A 26,195-nucleotide genomic window follows, 5' to 3' on the forward strand; every position below is an offset into this window, starting at 1 on the left:
TCTTATCTACTGCGTGGCGCCATGGCTGAGGGGTACTACGTCGAGGAGGAGGAGTCTCACCAATACCTCCAGGACGACGAGTTCTATGCGGCTGTGGACCAGTCGATTTACCGGTGTGTGCAGGAAATCGTTGGGCCTATGGAGGACAGACTTTCAGCCCGCATTGTCTTGGAATGTGCCAAGTTGGCACCGGCCCCAGGGGGTTCCCCCGCCAACGATCCTGGCCAGCCTCCGGCGGCCAAAAAGTCACGTGGGGACGCGGGTCCCAGTGGTTCGCAAGGTGTGGACAAGGACGCTTTTGAGCGCCTACGCGACGCTTTCCTGGCTAAAGCGTCTGGGTCGACCCCCGAGGCGCCTCCGCCTCAGACACCTTCTACACCAGCGAACGTTGTCCCGGCCTCCCCGGGGGGGGCTTCCCCCGCGGATACGGAAGACGACGACGACGACGAGGACTCCGTGCGGTCATGGCGACCGGCGTCCAATTCGACGGAGTTGCCCAAGGACACTTCGGGCATGCTGGACCCGGACGAGATCATGCACCCGCGGTCGGCCGCCTGAGCGCCTGGTGATAAGGTGGCGCAGTTTGTGGCGGGCCGCCTCCGCAAGCCCTTGGAGAAGGAGGCGCGCAGCTGTTTGAGGGGCGAATGTCCTCGCCCGACTCTGGAGGGGAAGGTGGCCATGACGCCGGAACTCGATGGGAAAATGGCCACCTTCATGGCGAAGTTCGTCAAGGACCCCCGGAAGGGGATCGACCGTTCCTGGAGCTCCTGCCAGGACAAGCTTTGGACACCATTGGCCCCCTCACCAAGATTCTCGATATGGCCGAAGAAGCCAAGGTGTCGGGCAGCGCCATTTGCCTGGAAGTACTGTCCAACTGGGCGCAGCGGGCGGTTATCTTCTTGGGGAATGCCAACTGTGCCCTTTCGACCGAGCGGCGTCGGTCGCTACTGATAAAATTGGATCCCAAGTTGGGCGATTTGGCTTCGTCGGAAGCTGGCGCTGTTGCCCAAGGAGGACTCTTTGGTGAGCCATTCATTAAAGAACTGGGGAAGTTTGTTTCCACCTTCACCTCCCTGGATAAGGCCCAGTCGACCATCAAGCGGGTCTTCCACCAGCGTTTTTCCCGGGGGCTGGTCGTGGTAGGGGCCTCACGACCGGCCGTGGTGGTCAGCAACAGCCCGGAAAAGGGCATGGCTCCGGCAGAGGAGGCTACAACTCCTCCGCGAATTATAACAACTTCTACCCCACCAGAGGTCAGCGTTTCAGAGGACGCGGAAACTTCCGGAACGACTCCGGCGGCAACAGTTCACACGGTGAGTGTTATCCCTGCAGATCAGGTGGTTATTGGGGGGAGGTTGGCGTGTTTCCCCCAAGCGTGGGAGGCTATTACAACGGACGCGTGGGTCCTTCAAACCGTGCGGGGGTTCCGCATAGAGTTTTACGACCAGCCGTGCCAGGCGGAGCCTCCCCGGCCCATAACGTTTTCTCAATCGGACCCGCTCTTGATCGACGAAGAAGTCTCGGCGCTGCTGCGCAAGGGGGCTATTTGTCGAACAACGCGCCACCCTAGGGGTTTCCTGAGCAATATTTTTCTTGTGGAAAAAGTGGACGGGGGCAGACGACCAGTCATCAACCTCAGGGACTTCAATGGCTGGGTGGTGTACAACCACTTCAAGATGGAGGGCATCCATCTTTTGAGGGACGTTTTGCTCCCGAACGACTGGATGGTCCATCTGGACCTCAAGGATGCGTATCTGGTGGTTCCGATTTACCCCCCGCATTGTCATTTCCTTCAGTTTTGCTGGAAAGACATGGTGTTCGAGTTCAAGGCCCTTCCGTTCGGTCTTTCCTCGGCCCCTTGGTGCTTTACAAAAATTCTGCACCCGGCCATCGAAACCCTGCGGAGTCAGGTTATTCGGCTTATCGTCTATCTGGACGACATCTTGCTGTTGGGCCAGGACCCGAGCAAGTTGGCCGCCCATCTGTCTCAGACAGTCTCCCTGTTACAAGGTCTGGGGTTTATTGTCAACAGGGAGAAGTCGGTTTTCACCCCCGCCCAGCAAATGGTGTTCCTGGGCTTTGTGATGGACTCGGTGAAATCGACTCTGTTTGCCGTCCAGAAAGATGGCCAAAATAAAGCATCTGCTTCGGCAAACTATCTCCAAATCACACACCTCCCTCCGGCAGGTGGCCAGAGTAGTAGGCCTTCTCTCATCGTCCATTCAGGCGATATTCCCGGGCCCTCTTCACTATCGGGCCCTTCAGCGACTGAAAGCGCACCATTTGCGCAGAGGGCTATCCTACGACCACTTGATTCCACTGTCGGTGGAGGTCAAAGAGGAAATGTCTTGGTGGCTAGCCCACATGGAGGCGTGGAACGGCCGCGCGATTTTCGGGTCCGTTCCGGACTTGGTGATAGAGTCCGACGCCAGCAGGTCTGGCTGGGGCGCCCGCTGCGGGGATTTCTCCACAGGCGGCGCTTGGTCGTCAGACGAACAGCGACTTCACATCAACTGCTTGGAACTTCTAGCAGGTTCGTTCGCCGTCCGTTGCTGGACGAGGGACTCGGTGAAGTCATGCGTCCTTCTGCGGATGGACAATGTCTCAGCGGTTCGGTATGTGAACCACTTAGGGGGTCCGCGATCAAGAGCCCTTGCGGACCTGGCGAAAGACTTTTGGGATTATTGTCTCGCTCATCAAGTCTCGGTTCAGGCAGAATACCTGCCGGGTCGGGCCAATCAGGTGGCGGATTGGCACTCGAGATATCTCCGAGACTCCAGCCTGTGGAAGCTGGATGTTCAAGTGTTCCGCTGGCTGGCGGCATGCTGTGGTCCGTTTTCCATAGACCTGTTTGCGTCCCGTCTGGACTTCCAGCTTCCGAGGTTCTTCAGCTGGAGACCGGATCCCTTGGCGGAAGCGACGGATGCGTTCCTCCAAGACTGGAGTCAGGAACGGCCGTATGCCTTCCCGCCTTTCTCCATTATAGTACGGGCCGCGGCCCAGATTCGCCGTCAAATGGCGGACGTGGTGATGGTGACGCCCGTGTGGAGGTCGCAAGTGTGGTTTCCAGTTCTTCTGGAACTTTCCTGGGATTCTCCAATCCTACTCCCCCGGCTTCCTCGTCTTCTCCTCAATCCAGACGGGGTCCCTCACCATCTCCTCCAGGGTTCTCTCCGCCTCATGGCATGGAGGCTTTCAGGCGACGTTGGTCGCTCCCTGGCCTTTCGAACTCAGCTCAGCACTTTTTGTCCAAGGCCTGGGCAGGCAGCACTGCCAAGAGGTATAGATCGGCTTGGACCAGGTGGGTTAGTTGGTGTCTTCGACGGGGTTTGGATCCCATGGTCGCAGGCCTCGTTCCTATCCTGAATTTTCTTGCAGAACTCTCTACCGCCGGCTTGGCATACCGGACGATTAATACGATACGTTCTGCCATATCAGCGGCTCATGTGCAGATAGATGGAGCGGCGGTTGGGGAGCACCCCTTGGTATGTCGACTCCTTAGAGGAGTGCGTCTGGCTTTACCGCCGGAGCCACGGTATTCCGTCCTGTGGGATGTTAACGTGGTGTTGAACCTTTTTCTTTCCTGGCAGCCTAACAAGTATCTTTCCTTAAAAGAACTGTCAGCTAAACTGGCGATGCTCTTGTGCTTAGTATCTTGTCGCAGAGTGTCTGATGTGCGTGCCCTGGATGTCACGGCGAGAGCGTTCTCCCCGGATGGGGTGACCTTTACCGTGGGTCGACGCACGAAATCGGCTACGAGGTCTATTTCCTATCCGGCATTTGCAGATGCCCCCAAGTTGTGTGTGGTACAGTGTTTGAAAATAAAGGAAGTTTGTGCTGAAAATATACACACTACCCATGTGTTGAAACTGTGGTGCAGGAATGTCTGACTCAGCAGTGACAAGGCCCACGGTATTTTTTTGTTGAAGTATCTCATCAGCACCCGCTAAAATAGATTCAGCTGCTATCGAGCTTTCTATTGTCCCGCGAGCGGCCGAGTCCATGCCCCAGAGGGGGGAGCGGGTGCTGTAAAATAAGCCCCGCTGTGTTTTTTTGTTGAAGTTTTCATCCGCACCCGCTAAAATAGATTCAGCTGCTATCGAGCTTTCTATTTTCCCCGAGCGGCCGAGTCCATGCCCCGGAGGGGGGAGCGCGTGCTGTAAAATACGTACCCAGCCTTTGCGTGCCAGCGTGTGTATGAAGTGTTGCAACACCTACGACTTTTAAGGGGATTCTGTTAATGTAATTTGTAGGAATTCTTTGACAGTGCTCTGGAAGTCAATGTATTATTTTGATTTAAAACGGATCTCCCTGCGAATGTCAAAAGGAAATCCTTGCTCTCCTCCATTTACATTTTGACTTTCTCCGTGTCCACGCACACTACGTACTTACTATGTTAGAGTGAGTTCAGTTTTAAACATGCAGGCAGTCTGTTTGTTGTTAGTCAGTGCCTCCCATGCTTACTTGTTGACTCTGACTATAAAGCTAAAGGCACGGTCTGACGCAGTTATTATTCACACAGCTCTAATGATGCACTTCAGGCACGGGGCTGACACAGTTATTATTCACACAGCTCTGATGATGCACCTGAGGCACGGGGCTGACGCAGTTATTATTCACACAGCTCTGATGATGCACCTCAGGCACTGGGCTGACGCAGTTATTATTCACACAGCTCTGATGATGCACCTCAGGCAGGGGCTCACAGCTGTTATTATTTACACAGCTCTGATGATGCACCTCAGGCATGGGGCTGACGCAGTTATTATTCACACAGCTCTGATGATGCACCTCAGGCACGGGCTGACGCAGTTATTATTCACACAGCTCTGATGATGCACCTCAGGCAGGGGCTCACAGCTATTATTATTCACACAGCTCTGATGATGCACCTCAGGCACGGGCTGATACAGTTATTATTCACACAGCTCTGATGATGCACCTCAGGCAGGGGCTCACAGCTGTTATTATTCACACTGCTCTGATGGTGCACCTGAGGCAGGGGCTCACAGCTGTTATTATTCACACAGCTCTGATGATGCACCTCAGGCACGGGCTCACAGCTGTTATTATTCACACAGCTCTGATGATGCACCTCAGGCACGGGGCTGATACAGTTATTATTCACACAGCTCTGATGATGCACCTCAGGCAGGGGCTCACAGCTGTTATTATTCACACTGCTCTGATGGTGCACCTGAGGCAGGGGCTCACAGCTGTTATTATTCACACAGCTCTGATGATGCACCTCAGGCACGGGCTCACAGCTGTTATTATTCACACAGCTCTGATGCGCTCTCTAATACTCTTTACTAATAACTCTCTCCTACTCACTATCAACTTCTCACTCTACTACTTACTCTGTGTGTGGGTGCTAATGCAATAGGTCTCGCATATGCAAGCGATGAAGCTATTGGCAATGTAAATGACAATGCCATTTATTTATGATTTAAAAAAAAAAATCATGAGCAATGCCAATAGCTCTACCTCTAATTCTGCCAAAACCATTGCATTGTAAATGCTTGTCCAGGAATTGTCTGAGTTCTATAAAGAGACCTGGGATGTCGGTGAACTAGACACCTCCTCAGATACAGACTTGGTTTCTCCTCCTACCGTGGCTACGGTGGAAGAAGCCTCATTCTCTATGGTGGTCAGGAGGGCCGCTGAGGTTCTGAACCTTCAGCTACCCACTTTGACAAATGTCTTGACTGAGGTACTTCAACCGGAAGTCACCACTTCTGAACCTCTTCTCCCATTTAACAAAGCCCTAATGAATGTCCTACTCTGGGCTTGGTCCAAGTTGTGCATAGGAGCTGCTGTGAATCAGTCGATGGCCCACCTCAATTGCCCTGCCCCAGGAACCCCAGTTTCCTCACAACACATCCCTCCCCACCCCGTACACCTTAGTGATCAAAGTCTCCCATTCCAAATCCAATTCAGGCACATTACCTTCCACTCCTCCGGACCATGAATCCAAGAGGCTGGGTACCTTTGAGAAGAAAATGTTCTCAACCGCCAGCCTGGCCCTGCCGTAAATGAACACTGCATGCCTTTTGGGCTGATACACTCACTCGCTCTGGGGCTTGGTTGTGAAGGTGTTGCTTATGGTCTCAGAGGAGGCCCAGGCTATACTCTTTCAAGCTATTGGTTATTTGAAAGGTGCCACTAAGTTAGCCATAAGTTGTGGGCTGGATATGTCAGGGCAGAGGATGATAGAATGGCGTGGAATGCTATGATTAGAGACCTTCAGGGCGACAAGGAACAGATCTCCTGAACGGAGGGACACATCTCAGGGGGCAATGAGCGACTCTAGACCTGCACTGGAAGAAACAGCACACCCGCAGATAGAGTAGACTACATGGACAGCTTATCCGCAGGTGGAACTCCTGTTGCTCCAAGGGCCTGAACGGACACACGGGGGAAGGGTTATTGTTAAAGTTGTAAAATGTTTTGTTAACTTTATGGCATTGTGATTGATACCCCCTACAAGTATTGGAAATATTTCTTTGTTGTCTTCAAAAGGGAGGTGGGTACCCGAAATTGACACAGTCTGTGTTACGAACCGAATTGTGTTTGAGATGTTGGAGCCTGCTATGTCATACATCGTCATATGATGTGATGTGCTTTATTTGTGACTAAATGCCAATAAAGAACAAAACAAAAAAATTGTGGGCTGGATACGACAGACTCACTAAGCAGGGCAGTTTAATCGTTGGTGGGCTTATGGCGCCAGGCCTAGCTGAAGACGACTGGCTTTTCTGGGGATGTTTAGGCCTCACTCAAGGACATGCCCTTTGAAGGCTCCCGTCTCTTTGGAGACAAACCTCACTCAGCGATGGAGCGCTTCAAGGACAGCTGGGCTAATGCCAGGTCCTTGGGTTACGGCCAGGTCCTTGGGCCATCACCTGCACCACTGAAGGTAGATAGCATCTGACTGCTGGGTTGTACAGATTGTCCAAAGGGGCTATTCCCACCCATTTGTGACTGACCATCCTCCCATGCCACCTTCTTGCGACAGGCTGACGTAGGACCACATCTCATTACTCTACGAGGAAGTGCAGGCTCTCCTGGCCAAGGAAGCTATAGAGAGGGGGCCGGCATCAGAAGTAGGTTGTGGTTGTTATTACTGCTACTTTATAGTGCTCAAAAAGGACAGAGGCATTTGTCCTATCCTAGACTTGCGCCCTCTCAATTTCTTCCTGAAAAAAGAGAAATTCAAAATGCTCACACTCGCTCAAGTCCTCTATGCCCTGGCCCCGGGAACCTGAATGGTAGCGTTGGACCTGCGCGACGCAAACGTCCACTTTCCCATCCTGCTTGCCCGCAGACGTTACCTGCAGTTCACAATGGGCCACAAACACTTTCAGTTTGCTGCGCCCCCTTTAGGCCTTACCAGCGCCCCTCAGGTATTCACCAAGGTGATGGCTGTGGTTGCAACTCATGTGTGGAGATCAGGAGTTCCAGTTTTCTCATATCTCGATGACTGGGTGATGAAGTCGGGCTCGTCCCAGGTGGTTGTCCCCTACCCCAGACTATGGCGAACCTCCTGCACTTACTGGGGTTCTCTGTCAACGTGTCAGTCACACCTGATCCCTTCTCAGATGCTCTCTTTCCCCTGAGCTGCCCTGGGCACTGCTCAGTTTCAGGCTTATCATCCTGAGCAGTGAGTCCAGGATATTCAGGCTACAATACCAATGTTTCAGCCTCTAGCCTGGATTTCGGTGAGACTGACTCTGAGGCTGCTGGGCCTCATGGTCTTCTGCGTCCTGCTTGTGACTCATTTCCTGTTGGCATATGGGTCTCTGCAGTGGGAGCTGAAGTTCAGGCAGAGCATCAGGGAAATCTCTCCGACATAGTCAAGATCTCGGAGGGCACTCTAAAAGATCTGCAGTGGTGCTAATGAACTGCGATTCGGTCAACGTCTGACCCCTCTACCTTCCCTAACCAGATCCGACGGTAGTGACAGATGCATCAATCCTGGGTTGGGGTGGCCATCTGGGAGATGTGGAGATCAGAGGACTCTGGTCTCTGGCGGTATCCGAACTCCATATCAATCTGTTGAAGCTCCCAGGAATCCGGCTGGTATTAAAAGCCTTTCTACCCTCCATCAAGGTAAGTCTAGGGCAGGTGTTCACAGACAACACCACCGGCATGTGTTACTGCAACAAAAAGGGTGAGGTGGGTAGTGTACCCTCTGTCAAGCGACCCCATGATTCTGGACATGGCTAGACATTCCCCTGGAGGTTCAACACCTTGTGGGCTCTCTGAACGCCAAAGCCAATGAAATCAGCGGTTGTTGCCTATACCGAGCTAGTCAATGCTCCGCCTACATGCGTTGAAATTGAGCGTAAAGTTGACAGCTTATCATTCCGCTGAAGTCTACAATGTTGTCTAGGCAGCTCGGTGTCCCTCCACCAAGAAGGTGTACGTCGGCAGTTGGAGAAAGTTTGTGGCATGGTGTACAGACAAACTGGTTGAGCTTTTAACGGCACCCTCTTCCCAAGATCTTTTGTTTATTCTTACCCTGGCGCAGCGGGCTCAGCATTGGGCACATGGAAGGGGTATTTGTCTTCCGTCTCAGCTTTTCTGCGGCTGCCAGATCAGCTTTCCCTATTGTAAATAAGTTCCTTAAAGGTCTTCAGCACATGTATCCTCTAGCTCTCTTTGTTATACCTCAATGTGTCCTTAGTTTGGTCCTTACTTTTCCAATGTGCTCTCCCTTTGAGCCACACCATAACTGTGCTTTTAGGCTTCTCACCATCAAGACGGCCATTCTGGTGGCAATTAGATCTTTCTGGAGGATCAGTGAACTACAGGCTCTGTCATCTCATCCTCTGTACATATCCTTTTACCCAGACAAACTGTCCTTGTGGACTTGAGCCTCCTTCCTCCTGAACATTGTCACCCCGTTCCACGTAGGCCAATCCATCACCTTGCCTACCTTTAACGCTCAACCTCATCCCCCTAAGGAAGAGGAGAGGCTCCACTGACTGGACCCAAATGTGTGTTGTCATTCTACCTTGAACGCACAGAACTTTGGGTGGGTGATCAACTCTTCATGGGCTATGTCGGAGCCAATAAGGGTAAAACCATGCAGAAACAAACCATGTCCCGACATATTGTGCTCTGTATAAAGGTCTGCTATGCATTGGCCGAGAAGCAACGCCCCAGAGGGCTTGCATGATGGTTTCACCAGAGCAAAAGCTGCAACCACTGCATTAGCACATGGAGTTCCATTCTTGGACATCTGTCAGGCTGCAGCATGAGATTTGTTGCACACGTTCACCAAACATTACTACCTGGACATTCGAGTCCCTCGATATTGGCATTTTGCCCTTTGTCCGCGTTCTGCACAATACCTACCAATGCTAATGGGTATACTTCGTCCCACCCTTGACATATTCAATGACCCTGTAAGATCTAATATGATAACACCATGGGTAGATCAAAAATATAAAGCTTGGGGGGGCGTGGCTAGCAGCCGATGATAGCAGCAGCAAACTAGAGAGGCTCCCGGAGTAAGGCGGCTTTCCGCATCAATCCGCACAAAAACGAACCCAGACGAGGTGTCCGGGACCCGGTGACCGAACAGCACTTGGAGGAGAAGTTTGGGAGTATCGGTGCCCTAGGAACGGGAAGAAACGGTGACCTCTGGGTGCGGCTTGGTGGCGTGCATACAGCCGCGGCGGCTGGTTTGGGAACTGCCCGGGCGGAAGTGAAGTCTCGTCGGCGCTGACAACCGGAAGTGCCCGCTGTGACTACAGACCCCGCGATAAGGCGATGGAAATCTGATGCTCCTTAAAGATCACATAAGGGCTGGACATTTCGCCCCAAAGGCAAGACCTTGCTGTGGAAGACGGCGCCGCTAATTGCCACTGAAGCCTGAAAAGCGAGTGCGTAGCCGCCGCCATTTTCTATCACATCCGCCACGGTGGGCACGGACCTTATTGTTTGCAAGGCCGGGCGTCCTGTACCGTAATCTTGGAACTCGATCCTGAGCAATCATCATAATTGAAATACAGAGTGCGGATCCGGCCGTGGGTAGCCTAACGACTGCGAAGATTGGACGCCGCTGCAACTTTACGGCCCGGCAGTCCGCTCACCACGGGCACTCCCGTAACAAGGGACCGCCACAGGCTGAAAGTACCGGAGTGGTAACATGGCGGGCAAAGGGTCCAGAAATACCTCCACCCAGGCTAAGCTTGATAAATTTGCTTATGAGAAACAATCACTCTCTCAAACGGAACAGCGCAAATCCCTGGGCGAAGGCCCGGAAGGAGAGGGAGCGAAGAAGGCTACTTTGGAGGACGTATTGAACGCCTTGGCCCAAGTACAGGCAACAGTGGGAGCAACCGCAACGGAAGTAACTTTGATACGTGCGGACCTCCAAAAGATGAGCGAAAGGGTGAAGCAAGTGGAGGTAGTCACTAAATCTTTGGTGGAGGACGTCTCGGACCTGCAGATGGAAATGCAGAGACTGCAGGCCGACAATAAGTTGCTCAAGGAGAAGCTGGATGACCATGAAGGACGCTCCCGATGAAACAACGTTCGCATTTTGGGAGTCCCGGAATCTGAAACCACAGGAGCTATGGATTTGTATGTGGAGGACTTGATCAAGAACCGGCTAGCCCCCAAGGGTCTATCGAACTTCTTCACTGTAGAACTGGCCCACAGAGTACCGGGAGGAACACCGAAACCAGGGGCCTCACCGCGCCCGATCCTGGCGAGACTTTTTAACTTTTGGGATCGCGACACCATCCTCCAGGCGGCCAGAGTGGCACCAGCCATTCAAATTCAAAACTCGCGCATATCCTTTTTCCCGGATTACACGGCGGAGGTAACGCGACGGAGAAGAACCTTTTTGGAAGTGAAAAAAACATTGCGTGAGCAGGAACTACCATACTCCATGTTGTTTCCGGCTCGGCTACGGGTGGTCGCCGATAAGAAAGTCTGGTTTTTTGACTCCCCTGAGGCGGCAAGGGACTGGCTCGAAGGCTGGCGCACAGTAGAACGCAAGTCCGACAGAATGCATCACAGACACCGGAACGATAGTCGGACCGGCTCACAAACTTCAGATAGAAGAGGCACGAGCAAATCACCGACACCGGATTTATCTGCGGCAGCCGGGGGAATATAACATGGCCTGCCCATGCATGACTTGAACACTGACTCCCAGATTGAATACGCACACATGTCGTTAGTGGACGCCGGCCTGGATACTCTGAAAGGTGCAGGGAAGCCGCCTGCTCGGGGAGACACTCTCCCCCAACGTGCAAGTACTCTGTTTTTGGGATGGGTTAAGTGCTCTGCTCAGTTGGGGAGGCGGGCAGTTGGAGGTCCGTTAAGCAGGGAGGCAGGGAGGGAATGGGTGGGGGGGGGGGGAGTTTGGTTTTTGGTTGGAAATTCACTACGTCGGTCAGGACTTGCTACTCGCTGTATATGTGCTAGAGCTGGTAGGATAGGCCTACAGGTACGATTGATCCTTTAAAAATCGTTTGTATATGTCTGCATGATTGGAAATGGCGACTGAGCAGCTAAGTCAAGTGGGGAAGGCTGAGTCACAGTTGGGTGGTTCCTCCCTTAGAATACTCTCGTGGAACGTGAGGGGGCTTGGGGATAAGGTGAAACGCGGCCTGGTACTAAATGCATTAAAGAGGCAAAAACCCCAACTGGCGCTCTTGCAAGAGACACACTTGACCGGGGGGGGGCACTAAGGCCTTAGATAGGAGAGGGTACAGGATGGTGGCACATTCGGAATTTACATTGGGCTCCCGGGGAACTGGTATCTTGCTAAAAAAATCCTCACAATTCATTCCGCTGGGCACGAAAACAGATGGGCAGGGGTGCTTCACAGCCTTGCAGGGGCAATGGGAAGGTCGCCCCCTAACTGTGGTATCGGTATACATCCCACCGTCCCTTCACTCAATAATGCTTCCAGCTCTTAGCGACTTTTTATTGTCTCTCCCTGAAAGTGATGTAATTGTGGGAGGAGATTTTAATGCAGTGGTAGATTCACAGCTAGAAAGATTCCCCACGACAGCTTCGCCAGGGGGCCCTCCCGATTTCAACCTTTCCTGACAGCGATGGGATTGATAGACATCTGGCGTCACGTACACCCCCAGGACAGGCAGTACACATTTCACTCCACAGTCCACAACAGTCTCTCCCGGATAGATTATTTCCTGGCATTGGGGGAAGGGTTACAGCACGTAGATTTTGCAGACATACACCCGAGAGGCATTTCAGACCACTCTTCGATTACCCTAACAATCTCCACCCAGAAAAAATCTCGCCACCGTATATACCCCATTCAAGCGTCCTACCTTAAAATCCCAAAAATCAGGAAAACCCTCCAGAAGGCTACAACACAGTATTTCGAAGACAATGTGGCTACTGTTGCCTCCTCCGAGGTGCTCTGGGAGGCCTACAAGACTGTGTTGAGGGGGCAAGCTATGAGCTCTATTGCGGCCCATAAAAAGGAACAAACGGCTGAACAATCTCAGCTTGAGCTGACACTACGCAGTTTAACAACTTTGCATGAGGCTAACCCCACAGTAGACACTGCACATGCCCTCGCACTCCACCAGCGACTGTATACAGAACATGTTCGCCAAATGGTGAAGGGACACATTACTGACACACAAAATCGGATATACGATGTTGGCGACAAGGCGGGAAAGATGTTGGCCTGGCTCGACAAGAGGGGGGGTAGTTCCAGAGGGATTCAGCAAGTGAGAGATAGCAATGGCGTATCGCAAACAAGCCCTGAACAGATAGTGGAGGCATTGGCGACACATTTTGAACAGGTGTATACTCCGGAGAGGGTAGTGACCGCCGACATGGCACGGGAAGCGCTAAATAGAATGGACATCCCAGTATTGCAACCAGAGGCAATAACGGACCTGGATGCGGCCATAACCAGCGATAAAATACAGCTTGCCATACGTGCGCTCAAGCCTGGCAAAGCCCTCGGACCGAACGGCATTCCAGTGGAATGGTATCAGTCCCAGTCCGAGGAACTCAGCACATACTTGCTCAACATGTATGAGGAATGCCGAGAGAGAGGTGAGCTTCCACTCGTTCAAAGAACGGCCACTATAGTGGCGATACCTAAACCCGGGAAGCCACAGGACGACTGCGCCTCATATCGCCCCATCTCCCTGCTCAACGCAGAGGGTAAATTCCTGGCTAAACTCCTGGCTACCCGATTGATGGCACATCTGCCTGATCTTATCCATCCAGATCAATCCGGGTTTATGCCCCACAGGAACACAGCATTAAATCTTCGCAGGGTACATGGGGTACTGGCGAGGGCGGACCTGATCCACGACCACGCAGTTATATTGGCCCTGGATGCCAAAATGGCTTTTGACTTAGTGGAGTGGGGCTACCTCTTTGAGGTTCTGTCATGTATGGGCTTCGGCTCGAAATTCATATTGTGGATTAAACTGCTGTATACGAAGCCGATGGCACATGTAGTGGCGAATGGCCACATTTCTCGTACATTTTCGCTGGGGAGAGGTACCCGACAGGGCTGCCCCCTATCACCTCTGCTTTTCGCTCTCTCCCTAGAGCCACTGGCTAATTTAATAAGACAAACGCCCTTACTTAAGGGAATACACTGGAAGGAGGGTTGGGAAGACCGACTGTCCCTCTATGCGGACGACATGCTGGTGTACTTAACTAACCCCGAACATGGTGTACCGGCTCTTCTGAACCTTTGTGACGGTCACGGTAAAATCTCAGGTTACACGATTAATTGGAACAAATCTGAGCTGTACGTTCTGAAAGGCCAGACCCCAACGCTCGGCCCCGATTGCCCCCTGAGACTAACTGGCTCTTCTTTCAAGTATTTGGGTATTCATGTCACACGGGATCCATTGGAATATGTGTAATTAAATTTGGTTCCACCATTGGAACGGCTCAAACAAGATGTCAAGTTCTGGGCGGAGTTACCATTAACAATGCTGGGAAAAGCAGTGCTATATAAAATGATGTCTTTGCCACGTTTTCTATATATACTAGAAAACACGCCTTTTCCGGTGGCGCCGAGATACTTTAAGAAGGTGGCAGCGGTTGTCTCTGGTCTGCTGTGGGGCAATCGTCCTGCACGCATAGCGCAAGCCAAGCTACACAGGGGTTGGTACGATAGCGGAATTGCCTCACAGACTGATCCAGCGTTCCAAACAGATAGGGCACAACTGGGCGCCAACAACATGCTGGCCCCGCTCTATGACCAACGTAAAGTAAGAACATTGACGGGGCCTACCAAACTTACTGTGACAATATGGCATGCGGCACTGGCCGCGCTGGGCTGGAAGGGGAAGATCACCAAACTCACCCGACTTTGGGACGCCCGAGCCTTGGGAAACCTGAGATACAGTAGGGGCTTCTCTCACTGGGATTCCATCGGGATATCCACAGTGTGCGACATGTGGGAACGGGGCGAAGTCATTTCATTCGACCGTCTGAAGGAACTGTATGAGGTAGGATCACACGAAACGTACCGTTACGTTCAGATACGCCATGCTTTGCTTGCAGCCATCCCCTCCGGGTCGGTCCTGCCAGAATCCTCTCCACTGGAAGATCGACTTCTAACTGACTTTATGTTAGAAAGAGCGACATCACTGACTTACCGTAAACTCCTGAATAACTTGCCAGACCCGCTGGCCCCCCTGAAAGATAGGTGGGAAGGGGAAGTGGACGCCCTAGACGAACACGAATGGAACGCGGCGCTTGCGTCCCCTAAGGAGGTGGGCATCCCAGCTAGGCTGAGACTTGTACAGCTTAAGGTCCTCCAGAGTATATTACACGAGAACACTCTTACATCGCATCCACAGAATACAACATCCTTTCTGTCTCCGTGGCTGTGGGGAGGAGGGGTCCTTTTTCCACACACTCTGGGACTGCCCACGCATTCAACATTACTGGAGACTAATACTACGCACTGTATCACAGACTCTGGAAACCTCACTTCTCCCAGAACCGAGGCTATGTCTTTTAAATGTGTGGGGACCGACTGACCTGTCCAGATGCGGCCAACTTTGGGTCACGTTAGGCATGATTGTGGCTAAGAGAGATATTGCCCAGCGTTGGGGAGCGGCAGACCTACCGACGAAGTCGCAGTGGTGTATGAATATGGACAAGATGATGGTGACAGAGGGGGCGGTCTACTTGAGCCGTGCGTGCCCCGGAAAATGGAATAAGATATGGTCCCCATGGAACGTGTACCGCGGTGAAATTTGTGACCCTCTGCCAGAGGACGATCAGTTAGAGTCGGATGATGAGGGGGGGTAGGTTGAGGGGAAGAGGGAGAGTAGGGACGTTATACAATTACACGTAGATGTAGGGATATCGCCACCTTTCATTTTGGCCTGAACTCCTGGCAACACACAGCAGCACGTACTGTCATGGGATCTTTCATACGGCTAAACTGCACTACTTTTTCTAGATGACCGCATTGTGATTTCCTGATTGTTATTTTTGTTATTTTCATAAAAAACAAAAAAACAAAACCTTAACTGACTTGCAACATGATACTGATTGTATACCTTTCACTTGACCGTATGATACACCTTTTGTCCTCAGCAGCATGAATATAACATGGACTTAATATATACATGATTTCCAATGCTCATTTGTTAGCGGCCGGCCCTTTGGGTTGTAGGCACACTGCTGTGTAAGTTTGTGAAGGTATAATAAAGATTTTTAAAAAAAAAAATATATATATATATATATATATATATAAAGCTTTCCCTAATGACCCACTATACGTTCGAGATCAACTTCCGCTTGACTCTTTGGTGGTAGTAACCGCACGTGAAAAAGCCAATTCTTAAACATCTGATAAACCTTCTCCACCAGATAAGGAGAGCAAGAAAATAGATGCACCTGAATTTCTCCAATACCTCCCAAACTAACACAAAAAAACTATCCTATTAAGTTGCCTCTGAGGGAAAATTAATTTCTAATACAACTAAATGTTGTGCCCTCGACTCTGCAGGTACTGCAGATAGGGGGAATAAACTATAGTATTTTACTACGCAGACATGCTAGACTTCGAGTCTCGGGGTTTAAACCTAAGGTAAAACAAAATCTACTAGCCCTTCCATTCGATAGGGAACATTTGTTTGGGCCTCAAGTAGATACATTATTGGGAAAGACAGAAAAATCACACTGAAACAGCCAAAGCCATGGGAGTACTGCAGACACCCTCTCATCGTAGCTTTTTTGCCATGCCGCCTCGCGTGGAGGGTCCAAAACTACCTCTCTGTAGATATCCACCTCATACGAGTGGCAACAACCCCAAACCATCACCACTAGAGGATACCACAGAGTCTCATCGAGGGGTAACAACTCCAAACCCTTTCTTACCTTCCATTCCCTCCAATCACACAACACCTGTCGGGAGTCGTCTACAAGGGTTCTTTCTCGCCTGGCAGAACATCACGTCCTACATATGGTTGTTGGATGTTATCCAACATGGTTATTGTCTAAAGCTCACATAAACACCTCCCAATATTCCCCCTTGCAAAAACAGGCTTTCCCCACAATAACATAACATACCGTGTATTTGTAAAGCGCACTTTCACCCGTAGGTATCTTGGCGCTGAATAACAGATGTCTGTTACCCAACTCAATGGTACTCATTTTATCATCCTCAGAAGGTTGAAAGACTGAGTGGACCTGCCGGGATTTGAACCTGTGACCATGAGGTCTAACATAGGCCCCTGCAGTAGATGCATTAGTCCACTAAGCCACCAGACCCAGCTTAATCAAAAGTTGCTCAGGGAAGAAATACAAGCACTCCTCAAAAAAAAAGAGCCATAGAACCCGTTCCACTCCAGCAACAGGGCCCAGGAGTCTATTCAATGACTTCCTTATTCCCAGAAAGTATGAGTCCCTGAGACCAATATTGGATGTGAGACCTCTAGACGAGTACATTCTCTCAGAGCACTAGTAGGAAAGTAGGATCTGCTTTTAGGGTCACCCCCAAATTTTGCTGATGTCATTATGTTTTTTCTGATTAGTCTTACTGGAATCCTGCCAATCAGGACCCCAGTCTTTGTCCTTCTTCCCAAAATTGGACATGGTGAGTTCCTAGGTACCCTCACAATTGGCTGCTGGGGTACCCTAGCAAGTACCTAGTATATGGTACTAAGGTACCAAGGGAAAGGTACACCAGGGGCCTCCCATGGGCTGCAGCATGTATTATGCAACCCATTGTGTCCACCGACCTGCAATTTGAGCCTGTGTACGCTTGTGCTAACACCACTTACGACAGATATAGGCTTTCCTATATCTGAGGTCACTACACTAACCCTAAGGCAGGCTTTCAATCCTGAAGGCAGGGTGCTGGGTCCTAAATGTGAGGGTGCCCCTGCATGAGCAGGGCACCCCTACAACCTTCGGAGTCCTTTCTCCCGGGTTGTAAGTGCAACAGTCATAACAACATATAGAGTGGCCATGCGTCATTACGCTATGACCATCTTTAAACTGCTGTAACGAACCCTGTCATGTCAACAGTGTGGGAGGTATGATTCCATGCACTGAAAAGCTTCACCGGGGGGCCGGCAGTGCTCCCGGTACCAGTCTTCCAGAACCAGACAGTAAGCTAGGGCTGCTTCCGGCCAGACTCACGTTCCTGCCATCCTGCTGCTGGGCCAAACCTGACCAGGAGAAGACAGAACAATAGGTATCCTGTCACAGGGAGGTGTGCTCACTTCCCAAACAGGGTTTAGTGTATTGGGACAGGGTGGGGGCACTTACCAGCGCCACTGAGACTGCTTGAAGGGCGCATTTGGGGCCCTCCTTGCATTGTCCAGTTCAAACCAGTTCAGTACACTTCTGGTCCCAGAACCCAGCTACTGGTCCTTTCACTAATTGACTGTATGCTTGCATTTAACCTTGTACAGCACTCAACTGCCTTTTGGCTTATGCATGCCCTTTAAAAATGTCACATACATACATATGTGCAACTTGTATCTCTAAGCAATTGCACTGGTTGTAATCTGCTCTCCAAAAAACGTACAGCTCATCTACCTACCATATCCCAATGCGGTGGGTCTCTCCATCTTCTCAGTATCCTTTGTTACAACAAGGAATGCTATGGTGGTTGATCATTAGAGACTTTTGGACTCAGGCTCTGGAGTGTTACCACTAGATAAGTGCATGATCTTAAATTCCTCCTGTGTTTAGACAAAGCTGAAAATTCATTTGTTCTCTTACGCTGCTGTCTGATCTCTCACTTTGTACGTCTCTGGTGAATCAACTGACCTAGGTGACCATTGCACTTCATAAGTAATAAAATCTCTCAAAGTCCACCCACACTTTTGAGTTTAGACACGTGTCCATGCACTAACTGTTGGAATCTTTAGCCACTTCCCACAAAAAGGAGGAGGCTCAGATCAGGATTTCACTACAGAAAGTGGCCACCATCCAGGGAAACTTTTTTTTGCCAATATCGAGCAGATACTCAATGTTAGTCTCAAAGTGCGTAGGAATATCTAGCCATCTCATAGGAAGGCACCACTCATAAAATATTTTCAGGCAGTCTCTTGCTCAGCAGGCAGCTCACGAGCGAAATTGGAGCCATCTTTGAAAATTGCAATGCACCATATTGTAAGTCTCTGAGAGACAGGTTTCCAAGAGGGGCTGCTCCTCATGTTGAGGGCATCCAATTGAAAGGCTACAGCATTTGGTATGTCCTCTGTTACCACTGGAAAGGTTAATGAATAACAGGTATCACTTAGTACTTTGCCCTTTTGGCCCTAAAACTGGCCTAAAACTAGAAATGTGCTGGTCGATTTGCTCACTGTCCCTCTTAACAGCATTAGTTGTCACCAATTAACTGTTGGGCATTGGTATTTCATACTGAGGCACAAAAGTACAAGCCAAATATTATAGACTGTTGTAGCTTGCTTTAACAGCCATTCATTGCCCACTCCGGCATTTAGTTTGGGCCTATAACAAAGGAGCAGTACTGTAATGACCAGAGTAGCCTGCAACAGTGGACTGGAAAGTTATTACAGTATTGTGAACCATGAAGGCTGAATGTTCTAACTAAATCAAAAGCTTCCCCGAGACACTGGGGGTGTTAAAAAAAACTCCTGCGCCTCAGAAGTTTCTGAGGCTTTGTTTCACAGATCCTGCTATGCATGTTTAATAACTACAGGTGCATGCTGGGACAGGGCAGTAACTGACAAACTTGGACAGCAAGAGCTCTCAAAGGAGGCGAAGGCAGCCCCTGATTATCCCATGGCATTGCCAAACTGTATTGGTTTGGAAGTCCCGAGGTAGATACAGGAGTTTCCCCCTTCCTCCTTCTGTGGCACTAGTGATTCTCTGAAGTACAAAAGGAGGGAGAGCAAGACTCTTCCATAGTCTCTGCCTCGCTCCTTACCGTGTGCGTTCCACGTATCCTGGAAAGCGAGGGTAGAATGACAGTCAAAGGCTGTAGATTAGGACATTGGAAAGTTGACAGGAGCCGGTCTATACCTATGTTTATAATCCACTGCTGCTCCAGTGGAACGCTCAACATGACAGTGTGCATGCAACTCTTGAAGGACATTCTTACACAACTTCTTAAATACAGATTTTCATGTAGTAAAGAATGCAGACTCTTAACAGCTTCATGTTATGATCTGTTATTTGTATGCATTCTTTACTCCATACCGAGCAGTGTTTAAAAAGTGTCCTTCTCGAGTTGGAGAAACAGTAACATTATTTACTTAACCTTAATATCTTCTCTTGATGCTAAAATCAGTTCTATCTGTATAAAAGAATTCTGCGGTGACCTGTCGTGTTAAATTGTATTTCTCTTATTGAACTGTTTGCTTTTCCATCTTGTATTCTTTTTGTCCCAGGCGGAACCAGAATTACCTCGATATCCTGCGGTTGTTATCACTCGGTGACAAGCAGCTTAACTCCTTTGACATTTCTCTGCGTTTCACCCATCTCTTCTGGTTTGGAGACCTCAACTACCGCCTTGACATGGACATCCAGGTACATTCATTTCATATGCAACGGCAATGCAGCTAATTCTGCTCACATAGATATGTGCTAATATGCATTGTTCCCTTTGTCATCATGGACTATAACCTAAGAAGTTGTAGACTGTAACTTCCAACCTATGGCATTTATATGATGCATCTGAAGAATAAGTATCTACAAAATATCATAAGGGGTTACGGGTGCAAATTTAATGCATCTTTCCTAATAGAATTATCAGTCAAATACTGTACATTTTAATATGTCTTCTTTTATTACATATCAAAAGGGATATTTTAATCTACATATAAAATCTAGTCATTCACAATTGTTATTACATGGATTTGACGGATTTTGTGACATAAGTGGTTCTGCTATACCACATTTTAGTGCTATTAATCTTTCTTTTCATTGAATAAACTATTGAAAGTTGCAATCCATTGTTCTTCTGTCCACTATTATATTTACAACTGATATTGTTTGGAACCGTATTCAAGTGTCTAGCTACCTATATTGAGAAGGCGTTTCATCAAGTAGCTAGAGGAAACGGGGACATTGCAGATAGCACTTGAGATGAGTAGACAAATTTCATCCACTCTGTGCCTTGTTTGTGGCCACATAGCATCACATTACTATTTTAACCTGCTCTGTTAAGGACACCTCAAGTATATAGAAACGCCTAATTAAAAGGTATGCTCCTTCAGGTTAAATGAGAGGTGATGTGGGTAGAAACTCAACTGCAAGTTGAGTTTTCTTATTGTTTGAGCAAGCTATCATTTAGAATCGGGTTGTGTCTTATCGGGTGCCAATTTTAGAAAACCTTTTTGTGTATCTTGCTGTGTATGTTTGTATACCCCACAGTGGGGTCAAAAATGGCCAGTGTTCTCAAAAGAACCGTTGTTTTGGTTGTATGTGTTTGTCTCTACTATCTATGTTCATTAGGTCATGTGATGTACCTGGCAAATCAATTGCTTTGAGTAGAAGTGCCCCTGTTTGCAAGTTTTATGTTGCTTGTTTGGTCTGGCGTGCCTCAAATAAACCGACAGGATTCTCCAAAACTGGATCTTTCACAGATTTACATCCTTTAATTATCCTTCTCATCGAGTGGGGAGTTCCATAGTAGCATATCACTCGCTGTTCTATGTTAATGTAATGTTAAGGCTCAAAGAAAAACTGTTTAGTAGTCTTGTCACATCATTTGAAAATAACCAAACTTCCACCACTCAGACTATCAGCCTGATGACCACACCCTGAGAGTCCACCATTCTTCAGATTTCTATCGCATGTTAAGGGTGAAGGGAGTTATCTGAGCTTGACTAATTTCCTTACAGATAAGTGACTTTTCTTTCAACTTCATCTGTTGCTATTCTATGAAGTCAACTTCACAATTTTCTGGGATTACCATCTAAAGGAGGCAATGTCTGACAATGGTAAAAAGGTCTTTTCAGACCTTGTGGGACTTGTGACAAGAAAAGATTACACACCAAAGACACTAATAAGGAGTCTATTTATTGCCTGTACCCTAACCATAAAGAGCAATTGATGGTGTTACCCAACACCAATATAATAGGTCCACACAAGAGTTAATACTAAGTTCTTCAGAGAATAACATATGTTCGCACGGGCTGTATAATACGTCGCCCCTAGATACAAAGATGGATGTTCTGTAATAACTCATATTCCCATCCAATGTAATAAAATCTAATGTAATAAAACCCGGGAACAGAAAGGCTTCCAATCAATGTACTGACCACCTGTAATGTTGCTATCATGATTTAAGGACCTTGCATAATAACGGAATGCCAATAAAAAGATTTTACCAAACAACACCTTAGCTTAGCGAATGGACCTGTTTGTGCCAAAATCTTGCCACCCAGCCGGCCCGTCAACTCTAAGCTCTGGAGAACTCGACATTGTCACATTAACCGCCAGCGATACTCGCAACACGATATCTGCATCTTTGCATAGAAGATTCTCTGTGAACCAATACTGTCATGGACACCACAGGGGTATTAATATGAGCGGCAATGGTTCCTTTTTTATTTTGCCCATGACATTTGCAATTAGGGGAGGGGAGGGAAAAAGAGAAAGCTAATGTTTCTGACCAGGCTGACAAAAACACATTCTCCTGCATTCCTGGTAGAGCATGTCTTCAAGCATAATAATGGCAGCTCCTGTTCCGACCTGTCGTAAGCAGGTTAAAGTTTGACTTTTCCAAGTGCTTTAAGATCTTGTTCAACTGAATATGATGTGGTTCTCATTCTTGGAACTCTTTGTATGGCCTGCTTAGGGTGTCCGCTCATGCGTTGTTTACTCCCGGAATTTGTTCAACTGTTAAATGTATGTGGCCTTTGTTGGCCCAATCCGATATCCTTTGTGCTTCTTCTGATAGGGGAAGAGATCGAGCTTCCCCTTGTTTGTTCATGTAATGTATTAATGGTGTATTTTTGGTGTGAATCATTAAGGAACTTCCTTTTTCGGAGTGGCTGCTGACCCAGGGCAATGGTTCTCATCTCTAGAACATTGATATGGGGGTGAATTCATCCACTCACCATAAACCGCTCAATGCCAGAATTTGGCCAGAGATGCACCTGTTTTGATGAGAAAGTTCGACCTTTGTTGGAAGAAAGTTCATCCAACTGTGGAGTTTTTTTGTTGAAAACACCATGGCAGAGCTTGTTTTATCCCTGGTGTCAGTTTCAATAATTAACCAATGACCCCTGAGTTTGTAATCCTTGTTTGTGTGACACTTTCTAGAATGGACACCTATACAGATGGCAGTTTGGAATTAAATGAATACAAGGCAACATCATTGCTAAAAGAGATGTGTATGTTCTCATGGTGATTTTGTGTCCTTTCTGCAATGTTTTGTTAGCTCAGTTACCCATGCTATTCTCTGTTTGGATCGGAAGGCGTTGTCTGCATCTATATCCAAGATTGCTCTTAGGAATTTAATTTTGTGGCAGGTCACTAATATTGATATGATCTTGGTGAGTGTTAAACCTAATGCATGGAAAAGCTGCAGAGTGGACTAAATATAGTTCATTGCCACCCTGAATGATTTTAGCTTGAGTAATCAATTGTTGAGGCAGGGACACTCTTGATGTCCCGTTTTCCTCAGGTGTGCTGTGAGTGGAGCCATACGCTTTGTGAAGATTGTTGGAGCCTATATGAGGCTGAATTGGAGTACTTTGAGCTGATATTCTCAGGCTGCCACTTTGAATCCAAGATACTTTCTGTGCTTTGCATGGATAGGGATGTGGAAGTATGCAACCTGTAAGTCTAGGGTAGACGTAAAATCTCTTTCCAGTAACAGCTGGAGGATATCCTGTAGTCTAATCATGCAAATTGTTTGCTTCTTTAGATATATGTTCAAAAGACGGAGATTTAAGATTGCACTACTTTCTCCTGAAATTTTCTTTATTAAAAAGAAGCAAGAAAAGAATTCTGTATTTCACTACAAATCAGGGACTGATTTTATGGCTCATTTCTTTACATTTTAGATATTACTGCTTGGAACATCTGCAGATGTCGATTCAGTTTCTTGGCTGGTAATGAAGGAAGAGGTTTTTGTATGAAATTCAATGTATGTCCCAGGTTTAGGATATCTATGATCCATATGTCTGTTGTTATTTTCCAGCAGCTGACATAATAATGGATTTTTCGACCTACACGGGGTGGGAGACTAGATGTTATGGCCACCTCACACTTTTCACTGACATCTTGAGATTTCTTGAGCATTACCCTGCTACTGTTACTGGATTTGTCATTGTTTTAGGTCCTCTGGCCATATGTGATCTATTATTGTGTTTGCTTTGACTGTCTTCCTGGTGGGCTCTCTTGAAACCATATTTAAAGTAATCTGTTCGAATCTTTGTGATGCCCTTTCAGTGAGGCTGTGTAAACCACCGATGTTACTCAGGGTTGGGGAGGGGGCTGTATCTGATGGAGTTGGTGCTGTTTTTTTTCCCCTTTCACCGAAAGATAAATTAATCTCATTCATAACCAGTACGAGCAGGGGCAAAGGATGTAAGCTCCCCTTCCTCTTGTGCGTCTTCCGTATAGCAGTCATCGTTGTTAGGTTGACCTGGCGGTAAAACATGGCACGTTGCCAGTGGCTGAGCCTGTATAAGCAGATAGAGTGGTACTCTTGAACGTGTTCTAGAAGCGGTGGTCTTGGTTTGTATTGTAGAATCAGTGGGCTGGGTTTGAGGCATCGTAACTAGTGGTGAAGTTGGTTAGGAACGTGTGTTCTTTAAGCCAGTGATGCTCAGGGAATTATGCATAACTGTTGGCTGAGATTAGAGTAGGTTTTTAACCAGATTTAAAGGAACTTGCATTAGAGGTTGATCAGAGACCTGTTTAGCTCTCAAAAGGTTATTCGTTGTAATGCACTCTTGTTACTTTTGAAAAGTTTGGTATTTTGATCTGTCTGTCATAGAGATTATGAGAATGAATATCATCATAATAGCCAAGCACCTCATCTTGAAAAAACAGGTACTGTAGCAGGTTTGGCAACATTACTAGGGGATGCTTGTTCTGAAGTTAGAGAAGATATATGTTCTGGAAGCAGGGCATTTGTGGTGCCTTTGTCTGATTTAAGAAAGATTTTGAGCTTCTTTTGAGTTTTTGGAGAGGACTCTTTTTTTCATCTTGGAATAGTTGATGGTTGTGCAACTGTCAACGGTGTAGTGGAAGGTGCTGTTGAAAACAAATATGTAGTCAGTGACATTACCACTGTCATTTGGTCATACCTTCTTGTTGGTAAAGATAACCCTATCGACAACGCCTTTGTTTATGGTATTGTTGGAGATGGAGTTTTTTGCTTTGGTGTTGGTGGTTCAGACCCTGGTTTAGTTCTTGACTTACCAGTCTGAATTATCTACTCCGAAAGCAGACTTTAGTCTCTTGATTTCCTCAGAACCTTTTATGTGGTTCTTTTGAAGTAGATGGTTCAGACCTCGACTATTCAAGGGGTCTCTCCTCTGAATATACCCCTTTATGTTTTTTAGACTTTTTTGAAGTAGCATTGAATCTTCTGTTGCCAAAATAAAGTGATCCTCCAATATCTTTGAAGGTTTTAATTGAGATGGTCCGGCATATTTTTCACTAAGGAGAGTTTAGCGGAGAACCCCAAACCTCAAGATTTCTCCTTTTTCTTGGAGAAGGGAGTTCAACTGATGCCACACCAAGGGTCTAGGACCTGAGGGGCACCTCTTATGTATCAGGAAGTCACTCCAGCAAAAGCCAGCACGGCTCATGCTGGTCTAGTTGTATGTCCAGCAGCAGGTCAGCTGGGCAGATACAGAGAAGCATCTAGAGCTTGTTATGTCCTTGTAGGTCAAAAAAGGAGATCAGTCAGCAGACCCTTGGAGTCACTTCTGCCAGGGATGGAGGGTGTAGGTTCAGCCTTCCTTCTCAGCAAGCAGGGCAGCAGGGTATCAGTCCTTTTGGCAGCAAAGAAGGCCACCTTAAGAGCAGCAAAGCAGTCCTTCTGTACTAGCCACAGGTCCAGAGATATACTGAAGAGTTGAGTCTGAGGGTAAAAGAAGGAGTAGGAAACGGTTCTGCAGGTTTCCGCCCCCAAAGATATTGGAATTTCCTATCTCCCTGGACCCCGCTTGTCTGGAAACACAAAAGCCCAGTCTCAAACCCTTTGTGAGTGTGTTCAGAGGCTTTGTGAGGTGCAGGTGACCGCGCCGCCACCCTATCAAATCAGAGATGACCTATCCTGCCAACACCAATTCCTCCTTTGTCTCACTGTCTGGAGCAATACACAAAGACTAACTGCCAGCTACACCTAGTTATGTGACACAAGATACAGGCTGCAGGCACCAAATGGTTGAGACAAGAAAATGGCAACTTTCTAAAAGTGGCATTATCAGAATTGTGACTAAAAATCCAACCAATAAAACAGGTTTTAAGTTACAACAAAGACACCAAACTCAAAATTCCTACTTGCTCCGAATGGAAGCTCAGCACTTACTAAATGTAGTAAGGTAGCCCAGTGTTATCTTATGCAAGAGATAGGATTTGTAGTAGTGAAAAATGAATTTAAGAGTTGTTTTCACTACCCAGGCATCTAAAAGTTAAAAGTACATACCCAACTCTTCAAATACCCAATACCTTGCCCTATGAACTGGTTAGGGCCTACCCAGGTGGTATCAGAAAAAATAAGGAGGCCCCCCTCTTTGTATTTGTCTAGG

General features: G+C 48.1%; 1 protein-coding gene across 2 annotated transcripts in view; it reads left to right on the forward strand.

Annotated features, from left to right (window-relative positions):
* The window catches only part of INPPL1 (inositol polyphosphate phosphatase like 1), a 915,229-nt gene that overhangs the window by 643,293 nt on the left and 245,741 nt on the right, over positions 1 to 26,195 (forward strand). For both annotated transcript variants that reach the window (XM_086933779.1, XM_086933780.1), the window contains one exon: positions 19,866 to 20,004. In XM_086933779.1, the coding sequence (XP_086789905.1) occupies positions 19,866 to 20,004 (139 nt within the window). The remainder of the gene's footprint in view (positions 1 to 19,865; positions 20,005 to 26,195) is intronic.

Source organism: Lissotriton vulgaris, chromosome 8 (genome assembly GCF_964263255.1).
Source record: "Lissotriton vulgaris chromosome 8, aLisVul1.2, whole genome shotgun sequence".
Classification (NCBI taxonomy): Eukaryota; Metazoa; Chordata; class Amphibia; order Caudata; family Salamandridae; genus Lissotriton; species Lissotriton vulgaris.